This window comes from Coregonus lavaretus, assembly GCF_964263955.1.
Source record: "Coregonus lavaretus genome assembly, chromosome: 4".
Taxonomy (NCBI): Eukaryota; Metazoa; Chordata; class Actinopteri; order Salmoniformes; family Salmonidae; genus Coregonus; species Coregonus lavaretus.
The window spans coordinates 73,008,775-73,019,005 of record NC_139991.1 but is presented as its reverse complement, the minus strand read 5'-3'; the positions used below and the strand labels follow the sequence as shown (position 1 = coordinate 73,019,005).

General features: G+C 40.4%; 2 protein-coding genes across 5 annotated transcripts in view; one reads left to right on the top strand and one right to left on the bottom strand.

Annotated features, from left to right (window-relative positions):
* The first annotated feature begins 1,762 nt into the window (after nucleotides 1-1,762).
* LOC311127797 (E3 ubiquitin-protein ligase TRIM35-like) lies at nucleotides 1,763-4,901 on the top strand. Its single transcript, XM_084159676.1, has 6 exons — nucleotides 1,763-2,418; nucleotides 2,692-2,787; nucleotides 2,900-3,130; nucleotides 3,250-3,272; nucleotides 3,357-3,475; nucleotides 3,720-4,901. The coding sequence occupies exons 1-6, from the start codon at nucleotides 2,014-2,016 to the stop codon at nucleotides 4,316-4,318; spliced, it is 1,473 nt and encodes a 490-aa protein (XP_084015802.1). The 5' UTR covers nucleotides 1,763-2,013; the 3' UTR covers nucleotides 4,319-4,901.
* A 4,124-nt stretch (nucleotides 4,902-9,025) lies between these two features.
* tpm2 (tropomyosin 2 (beta)) overlaps nucleotides 9,026-10,231 on the bottom strand; it is a 33,366-nt gene continuing 32,160 nt past the window's right edge. For all 4 annotated transcript variants that reach the window (XM_084159142.1, XM_084159140.1, XM_084159144.1 and 1 more), the window contains one exon: nucleotides 9,026-9,659. In XM_084159142.1, the coding sequence (XP_084015268.1) occupies nucleotides 9,577-9,659 (83 nt within the window). In that variant the 3' untranslated portion in view covers nucleotides 9,026-9,576. The remainder of the gene's footprint in view (nucleotides 9,660-10,231) is intronic.

The window sequence follows — 10,231 nt, the reverse complement described above, 5'->3', positions numbered from 1 at the left end:
AACTTAACCAACAATACAGTTTTAAAGAAAAATAAGTGTTAAGTAAACAATAGATACAAAATAAAAGCAGTAAAATAACAGTAAAAATGGATTACAGCATTACCCCGAAAATGGAGGAGGCTGGTGGCAGTGGGAGGAGGTAGGGAACTGCCCAATATAAAGGATCAAAACTGGCGGAGGAATAAAAAATAGCATAAATCAGAAAGTATACCAGTTTAATTTGAAGACCAGGATGTTGACAGCTGTGCCATACAGATTTTGGGGCATACAATCATCGCATCTCTGCAGATTTTGTTGTGAGGATACAGAATCAATAGACCATTTGTTTTGGTATTGCCCTCAGGTAGCCAGTTTCTGGTCTCCGGTTCAGGAATGGCTGAAAATGGATGGAGGGGCAGCTCTTGGGGAACTGTGGGGGGGGATCTTGGAGAGCTGGTGGCCTGGCGGTTGGGAGCTTGGGCCGGTGGCTGATGGGTTGCTGGTTCGGGTCCCCGTTTTTGACCTTATGGGAGATCTGTCGACGTGCCCTTGAGCAGGGCGTTGACCCTGGTTGCTTCTGTGGGTCGCTCTGGATGGGAATCTGTTAGACGACTAATGTGGTGTAGATGTTGAGCGGTTTCACTGCAAGTAGATTGTATGTTTTAAATATTTAAAACAAACAAAAAAATACATTCAAAAAAACAATAACAGTCATAACAGTAGCGAGGCTATATACAGAGTCAATGTGCGGGGGCACCGGTTAGTCGAGGTAATTTACGTAATATGTACATGTAGGTATAGTTAATGTGACTATGCAGTAATTTTGCAGTGTAACTGCAGTTCAACTGCAGTACACTGCAGTTATTCTGCAATTACTGCGTCCAAAATACCACAGTCGACTTTTACTGCAGTTTTCAAAACTGCAATCTTTTTTTGTAAGGGAAAGATGCATCATTAAAACACCCATAAGCCTAAATTCCATCGCTATCGGGGAACCGGCCCCAGGAGTAGTATGGTGTTGATGTGGTATGTTGTTGATTTATTGTATGTCAGAAGAACAAAAGGAAAGTGTTTCTTGGGAGAATTTAAGAATATAATATACTATAATATATTCTTAGCGGAATATAATGTAGAAAGCTTAGATTTTCTGAACAGGGCACCGGTAACAAGGTGTCGTCTCTGGTGTCGCGGTGAAAATTGAGGCTGAACATCTAAAGCACCACATACCAGGAGTAGTGGATGTACGTCGATTGAACCGTATGGTGAATGGAAGGAAGGAGGAAAGCCTATAGGATGCTATTGCTATTGGATGAAGAACATCCTCCGACACATGTAAAGCTGGGGTATATGAGATACGCAGTGAGGGCTTATGTGAACAGACCGTTGCAGTGTCTTAAATGTAAAAAGACGGAGTATATATGTTGTGTAAGAGTCAGTGGATACACAGTGCTGCTAACAAACAAATGGAAGAAACTTGATTGTGAATGTAGCAAAAAGGTTTTGGGATCTCCAGGACTTTACGGCTGAAACATTGCAGGGAACACTGTCCGAAGACGAGCTTCCATCTCAGGCCCCAGAGCCTGTAGGGATCGGAGTTAACATTTAAATCTCACTAAAGGAGTACATTGATATTTTTTATTATTTTTCTTCCCCAGTTTTCACCCCACACAGTAGGTGGCGGCATGCACCTCTAACGTATGTTCTGCAGACCGCCATACTATCTAAGAAGAAAAAGAACTGCAAAGGTCCTCCCCTCATACACGTGATACAGGAAGTAAAAGTCAGTGAAGCCATTTCAAATGTAGCTAATGTTCAGGCCTCTGCTGTTTATTTGCTGTTCTGTTCAACAAGGACAACATACAGGACAGGACCTATTTCTCATTACTAGATTAATGTCAACATTTCAGAGCAGATACTGAAGGAGATAAGGAAAGCCCCCTCAACTTTAGTGCTCATTTAATAAGGGTAAAAGTACATTGCTTCTTAGGCTATTACAGGCCATTATAGAGAAACAAGTTTGACAGATTCAGAAAAATGGCTTGCGAATCGTCTCTCCCAGAGGAGGATCTCTCCTGTCCTGTGTGCTGTGACATCTTCAAGGATCCCGTTCTCTTGTCTTGTAGCCACAGCTTCTGTAAAGCCTGTCTGCAGGAATTCTGGAAAGAGAAAGAATGGCAGGAGTGTCCAGTTTGCAGGAGAAGATCGTCAAGGTCTGAGCCTCCCAATAACCGGGCTCTTAAGAACCTGTGTGAGGCCTTCTTACAGGAGAGGCGTCAGAGAGCTTCAGCAGGGCCTCAGGTGCTCTGCAGTCTGCATGGAGAGAAACTCAAGCTCTTCTGTCTGGAGGATAAACAGCCTATCTGTGTGGTGTGTCGCGATTCAAGGAAACATAAAAAGCATGACTGCATCCCCATAGATGAAGCTGTACAGGAACACAAGGTAGAGTAAAACAATGATTTTGTTAAGTCAGAGCGTAATGCGGAAAGTTAACAATAATTTCAACTTCACTGAAAGTGAAAAACACAATAGGCATACAAGTACATTTTTTTGCTGACAATATACATTTATGAACTTCATTTTCGTGAGAGTAGGTATGTGATCTGGAGTTTTAAATTTGTAACAAAGTGACTATCCCTCAGCATTTTTTATTCAGTCTTAACTGGAATAAGTGTGCGATATGGTATTGGACAACAACCTAGTGTTTAATTCCAGGAGGAACTCAAGCCTACCCTGAAGTCCTTACAGGAGAAACTGGAAGTCTTTAAGAAAGTCAAACTCACTTGTGATGAAACAGCACAGCATATCAAGGTGAGATGCTGAGAGATGTAACACAACTGTACAGAGTTGACTGTTCATCCGTATTACAATGATCGAGGTAGTATTTTTTTTACTTCAGAGTTCTGGCTCTCTGTCTCTCCAGAGCCAGGCTGAGGACACAGAGATAAAGATTAAGCAGGGGTTTGAGCAGGTTCACCAGTTTCTACGAGAGGAGGAGGAGGCCAAGATAGCTGCCCTGAGGGAGGAAGAGGAGCAGAAGAGTCAGACGATGAAGGCGAAGATTGAAGAGATGAGCGGACAGATATCATCACTTTCAGACACAATCAAAGCCATAGAGAAAGAGCTGGAAGCTGAAGACATCTCATTCCTGCAGGTACAGATGTCTGTACCCATAATCATTGAATATTATTAAAGCTGTATTCCAGAATGAAGACTGATTGATCATTTCATTAATATCATCGATAACTAAGCTGCTCTTTTGTTACTTTGCAGAACTACAATGCCACAGTGAAAAGGTAAGTGATCTGCCTCCTGTCTCTCTCTTCTCTGTGGTTCTGAACCCAACCCCACAGCAGCACTGACTCCTAAATGTTCTTCAGAACCCAGTGCCCACTGCCTGATCCAGAGAGGGTTTCAGGAGCGCTGATCGATGAAGCAAAACACCTGGGCAACCTCAAGTTCAGAATCTGGGAGAAGATGCAGGAGATTGTTCAATACAGTGAGTTATATTTATTCCAAATAGATTCAATGATCTCTTGACATGTAGGCATAACGCATCATTTATTTTGTTCTCTGGTCAGTTTTGATGTGGTGTCTCTGTTTGATGTGGTGTCTCTGTTTGATGTGGTGTCTCTGTTTGATGTGGTGTCTCTGTTTGATGTGGTATATCTGTTTGATGTGGTGTCTCTGTTTGATGTGGTGTCTCTGTTTGATGTGGTGTCTCTCTCTCTCTCTCTCTTCAGCTCCTGTGGTTCTGGATCCTAACACTGTGCACCCGAAGCTACTTTGTTTCATGACCTGGGTGGGGTACGATGATTGCGTTATATGGGGTGGTGAGTTCCAGCAGCGTCCTGACAACCCAGAGAGGTTAGGCCAAGGATGGGTCATGGCCTCTGAGGGCTATACCTCAGGCACTCACAGCTGGGACATGGAGATTGATGACGAGTTTTGGTTTGCAGGTGTGGCCACCGAGTCTATCAATAGGTCTCATCCTAGTGATGAAGTCTGGGGTGTTAGCCATGTTGATAGTTTTCATACAGATTATAAGGAAGATTTCAATTATGTATATGAAGTAAATTGCCCACATACTGAACCCATTTACCTCCCCGTGAGACAGGAATCCAGGGTCAAGGACAGGATCAGAGTTAAGCTGGACAGGGACAGAGGAGAGCTATCATTCTACGACCTTGATAATAACACCCATATACACACTATTACACACACTTTCACTGGGAGAATATTTCCAATTTTTTCAGTGCATGATGGTCTGAGGATTTTACCAGTTGAAGGCCTCTGTAACAGTGGAACAGCACAGTTAGGGCTGCCGGTAAACGTGTGGTGAGCTGGCGTTTACCCCAGTCAGTTTCATCGTGTGGTGAGCTGGCGTTTACCCCAGTCAGTTTCATCGTGTGGTGAGCTGGCGTTTACCCCAGTCAGTTTCATCGGGTGTCGCAGCACTCCACTTCTGTTCATTTCGTTAAAAATAAAATATTGACAAAAGGTGTGGAAACTACAGTTTTCTTTTGTTATTAGTCAACTTGTACACTGTTGATCTGTGCTTCAGTTGTGTGCATCTAAACCAATCACATCAAGGCTCTCCACTTTCCTCTGGAATTTGAAAACATATCACTCCCAACATAAATAAGCAACTCATTACATTTATATTACATTTGAGTCATTTAGCAGACGGTCTTATCCGGAGCGACTTACATGAGCAAGGCATTTAACCTTAATAAGTAACTTAACACTCTTAACCACTAGGCTACCTGCTGCCCCATTTTCATTTTAGACATGCTATACATCTAAACATTAGCGATCTGACATGATGTATGGCATGAAAACTAGATGATTTTTCAGTCAAACCAACTGATGTCAGGAAAATGTGAATGTGTTCAAATGTGATTTATTAAAGATTCAGCATGACTACTTAGACTTTTAATTCCTTTTCAATCAAAATGATTTACTGCCGTGTAGCTCAGTTGGTAGAGCATGGCGCTTGCAACGCCAGGGTTGTGGGTTCGTTTACCACGGGGGGCCAGTATGAAAAAATGTATGCACTCACTAACTGTAAGTCGCTCTGGATAAGAGCGTCTGCTAAATGACTAAAATGTAAATGTAAAATGTAAATTAACCCCTATACACAATATTGGACACAATATTGATGACATACTTCTATGTTTTATTTTCACAACTATAAAAAACTATAAACCTCTCCTGCACATGTATTTTTGTTTCTCTTAATTCTCATTGTTTTGTATTTTTTCTTGCGCGTAAATCTGTAAATAATCTGTAAATACAGTAAATGGACTGTGTGAGTAACTTCCACAGATATTCATACAAATCTTCTCATAAAGCTCAGCCCTTCTAGTTTATATTGTCTAATTGCAGTTGTGTGCGGGCGTGTAAAGAAAACTCCCGTCTAGTTATTAGAATAGAATTCATATGAACAAGTACAAGGTTGCTGGTAGTCTGGTTTATCAAGTATTTTTTTAATGATATGAGCTGATAAAAATCATAGCCCATACGAATGTTTTACAACATTCTGATTGTGCCCATATTTTCAGACATGCATCTACACATTGTATTAAAATGTTTTTCTTATCAGTCCACTGGGTCTGCACTGTGACCACATTTCCTGGTCCCTCCCTGTATGCAAATTATGAGATATTCTTTCAAAATAATATTTATTAACTTTATTGACACATATTGATGACATAAGTCAATGGTGCCACCTGTCAATGATTTTAAGAGGGTTTTGATGATTTAAATTGTTTTACTGTCCAGATCCGTCTACACTTGTAATACCCAGACACAGTGTGTGCCTGACTACTTCCGAAGGTGGTCAGGAAGATCTGATCACAATCAGATCACAATGAGTCTTTTAATCATCTACATCCAACATAAAATGTCGGCACAATCAGAATGTGGACAAGATCAGAACAAAGGACGCATGTTAGCACCAGGTATAAATGGGGCTTATGTCATACCCTATGGGCAACTGGCAACCCTCTGATCAATCACCCCCCCACCCACCCCACTTTAGACCAGGGCCTATATTGTTTTTACACGCTGTCTGCCGTCTGCCCGGTACAGTTGAAACCGGGATTGATCCGTGAAGAGCACACTTCTCCAGCGTGCCAGTGGCCATCGAAGGTGAGCATTTGCCCACTGAAGTCGGTTACGATGCAAAACTGCAGTCAGGTCAAGACGACGAGCACGCAGATGAGCTTCCCTGAGACGGTTTCTGACAGTTTGTGCAGAAATACTTTGGTTGTGCAAACCCAGTTTCATCAGCTCTCCGGGTGGCTGGTCTCAGATGATCCCGCAGGTGAAGAAGCCGGATGTGGAGGTCCTGGGCTGGCGTGGTTACACGTGGTCTGCGGTTGTGAGGCCAGTTGGACGTACTGCCAAATTCCCTAAAACAACATTGGCGGCGGCTTATGGTAGAGAAATTAACATTAAATTATCTGGCAACAACTCTGGTGGACATTCCTGCATTCAGCATGCCAATTGCATGCTGCCCTAACTTCAGACATCTGTGGCATTGTGTTGTGACACAAAACTGCACATTTTAGATATTTTGTCCCCAGCACAAGGTGCACCTGTGTAATGATCATGCTGTTTAATCAGCTTCTTGATATGCCACACCTGTCAGGTGGATGGATTATTTTGGCAACGGAGAAATGCTCACTAACAGGGATGTAAACAAATGTGTGCACAAAATTGGAGAAATAAGCTTTTTGTGCGTATAATTTTTTTTGTGATCTTTTATTTCAGCTCATGAAACATGGGACCAACACTTTACATGTTGCATATATTTTTGTTCCGTGTAGATGTGACAAAGGTTAAATGTACAACCTTGTTAGACATTTCTGCCATGATTGTTTGCGCATCATGCTTTGGCAATATCATGGGTAAAACTTAATCTGAAGCTACCATCCTGTTGCTGCGGAAAATTACACAAAAGCAGTTACACCACAATTGTTACACCAAAACTTCCAACAAAATTGGTCACTTCTACATCTACCAAATGGTACAAAGTGGTAGCCAGCCTCTTTCAAAGAAACCAAAAAGTTGTCTTGATCAGTTCACCATACCATTGTAAACAGTAAAGTAAAGTAAAAGCGCTATATGAGCCTTTATTGCACTGTAATCCAGCCTAATGAAATCCTGGAAGAAATGTACAAAACAACCATTTATCTTGCCGTCAATCTTTTAATCGTCTTAAAGAGCTCACACAGTTAATTCATTGCATAGGATACATGAGTAATAACGTTTTTAAAAAGACAACTATTTTAATACCTCCAGAATATTGAATAATTCCCCCCAATTAAAACCTTCAGACCAATAAGCATTCTGACTACTCAGAAGTATTGACACAGGTGCATTTTAAGATATAACATGGAGCTTGAATCAACCTTACAAATACAAGTTCACAGCTGTAGGGTAGTTCTACAAAATGAGGCCCTTTTGCATCCCTTTGATATTTTAAGTAGACATTTTGCACCAATATTGGATTTTAAAAGCCTGCTATATTAAATGAAACACCATTTAATATAGACCACATGGAAAATTCAATAAATCCACTTGTTTTTGTATATCACTAAAGACTTAAAAGTGCCAACATTCAGCATTTTGACATGTCCCTCTGCACTCTGACTTCTCAGAACATTTTAACCCACTTAACCCTAAAGTAATTTTGCTGCTTTGACAAAGTAATTTCAGAAGATTATCCATTTCATGTGATTAGTGATTCATTGTAAGGTAATTTTTTAAAATCATTTCCCTCATTTTAAGCTCAATCCTGTTACGTGAGCTGAACTCTCGTTTTAATAAGGTGAATATTTAATAATATTTTTGTTTTCAAAAGAAACATTGAACATCTAATAATCAAAATCAGTGTAAAAGCAGGTGAGCTGGTTCTACTCTTTTTGGCCATTTTCTGGTGTTTTGTGGTGACAAACAGTGGGTTGGGCATAACACGTCAACCCTGTTACCCATAGATTAAGTTACACTACTCAAAAAGGGACTTGTTTCTTTGAATGACCCCTGTAACAGCTAAACCTGCTGATTATTGAGAGGGTGTTTCAAAATTAAGGGACGTTTCAGATTCTAACAGCTACGGGCATTCTCAAAATCTTTGTCAAGGAAAAAGGCAAGTGATTAGAATACATGAGGTACCACATCGTCATGATTAGAATACATGAGGTACCACATCAACATGATTAGAATACATGAGGTACCACATCGTCATGATTAGAATTCATGAGGTACCACATCGTCATGATTAGAATACATGAGGTACCACATCGTCATGATTAGAATTCATGAGGTACCACATCGTCATGATTAGAATACATGAGGTACCACATCGTCATGATTAGAATACATGAGGTACCACATCGTCATGATTAGAATACATGAGGTACCACATCGTCATGATTAGCATACATGAGGTACCACATCGTCATGATTAGAATACATGAGGTACCACATCGTCATGATTAGCATACATGAGGTACCACATCGTCATGATTAGAATACATGAGGTACCACATCGTCATGATTAGAATACATGAGGTACCACATCGTCATGATTAGAATACATGAGGTACCACATCGTCATGATTAGAATACATGAGGTACCACATCGTCATGATTAGAATACATGAGGTACCACATCGTCATGATTAGAATGAGGTACCACATCGTCATGATTAGAATGAGGTACCACATCATCTCTAATATTAGCCTATTATCCAAACCCCCAAAAGGTCACTACAACAATTCTGAAAATTCAAAAACTTAGTCAAAAGAATCCTGTGTAAGACATATTGGTCTAAATGAAGTAAAATGTCCCTATTGTATTTAGTTTGTATTACATTAAATTTGATACCTTTGCTAGTAATTTTGAACCATATAAACTAACCTAAACGTACATTTAACAAACTGCTATTTATCCTATATAGTCAAAATATTATGTAGAGGAAATGAAATTTGAAAGCTAGTCTTTTTCCCTGTTTGGGTCAGTTCTACACAAATAATATACTGTATTAATTTAAACAGTGAGTGGCACATGATCTTACCAAACAGTAAGTAAGGAATATGTTTACCATTTGTTTCGAAGGATTACAAAAAAACTTAATACAAAAAAATAACAATAAATTGATTTGGGGGTAACATCAAAGCAAATGGAATTTCATTTCTTCAAGGAGGCCTCAGAGGTCAGATTAGAAAATAGACGTCAACTTTAAGACTCAAATCACATGCTAAATACAAACAGCAACCTCAGTAGCATACAACTCTATGCTGTTCAACTAGTTGTTCTGCTGATTTACTGAACCATGTTAACTTCTGTAGCCAGCATGCGTTTGCCATTAATTAGCATGTGTGCAAGAGACCCTCATATTAACTAAAACGGAATGCCTTGTTCATAAGCCTTTTGCTACTATTAAAGCCAAGTGAAGACTGTCCTGTTCCCAAAGGGGCAAGTCAACTAAAGGATTTGGTCAAGTGTGTATCAAATGAGCATTATAAAAGCTTTGCGTTTTTCTTTGTTTTAGGACTCTTGTTCGTCGGTCCAGACAGACGGAACTCTCTTTATAGATTGTTGAGCTCCAGGAGGGTTTGGTCCAGGGTTTGGTGCATGTCTAAGTTCTCCTCTTTAGCTGTAGCCAGTTTCTCTGATGATGGGGAAACAAAAGCACAGGTGAAGCACCCCGACAAGCAAGGTCTCAGTTGGCTCAGGAAACAGGACAATGAAACATGGACATCAAAATTAAAACAGCACTGTCTAAACATTGTGATTCAAAAGCATCCTGTATTTTACACATTCACATTATCAAGTGTGTTCATGTAAATTGCAGTAATACGTTTGTGTCAGTTAAACAGCGAATGTGGTCGCTAAGAAGCACAGGTGGGAAAAAAACACAAAAATAGATAAAGACTGTTGAAAAGATCCAAGTTCTATAATAATGCAGTGAGAGGGGAGATTTAAGGTTTCCAGGACAGCCAATCTAATCTAGACTTTTGTTTCATTCTTAGTTCAGACGTCTTCTACATATTGGTGAGTCACCATAGAGAGTGCCTTCCCAGACCCAATGAGAGGACAGTGCTCCTTGTGTGCACAGAATGTCAGGTGAGGTTTCAATTTCAGTGTGCACAATGGAGCGTTACCATAGGACAGCAGATGCTTTCTGTTAGTCATGCCACTCAAATGGGCCAGGTGGTGAGGGAAGCTAAACGTGAAGATACT

What these genes read in the sequence shown, in the direction of transcription:
- LOC311127797 (XM_084159676.1), top strand. Translation starts at nt 2,014, where the DNA reads ATGGCTTGCGAATCGTCTCTCCCAGAGGAGGATCTCTCCTGTCCTGTG. An exon ending in AAGACATCTCATTCCTGCAG is followed by an intron (nt 3,131 to 3,249) that starts GTACAGATGTCT and finishes GTTACTTTGCAG; the next exon opens with AACTACAATGCCACAGTGAA. An exon ending in GCAGGAGATTGTTCAATACA is followed by an intron (nt 3,476 to 3,719) that starts GTGAGTTATATT and finishes CTCTCTCTTCAG; the next exon opens with CTCCTGTGGTTCTGGATCCT.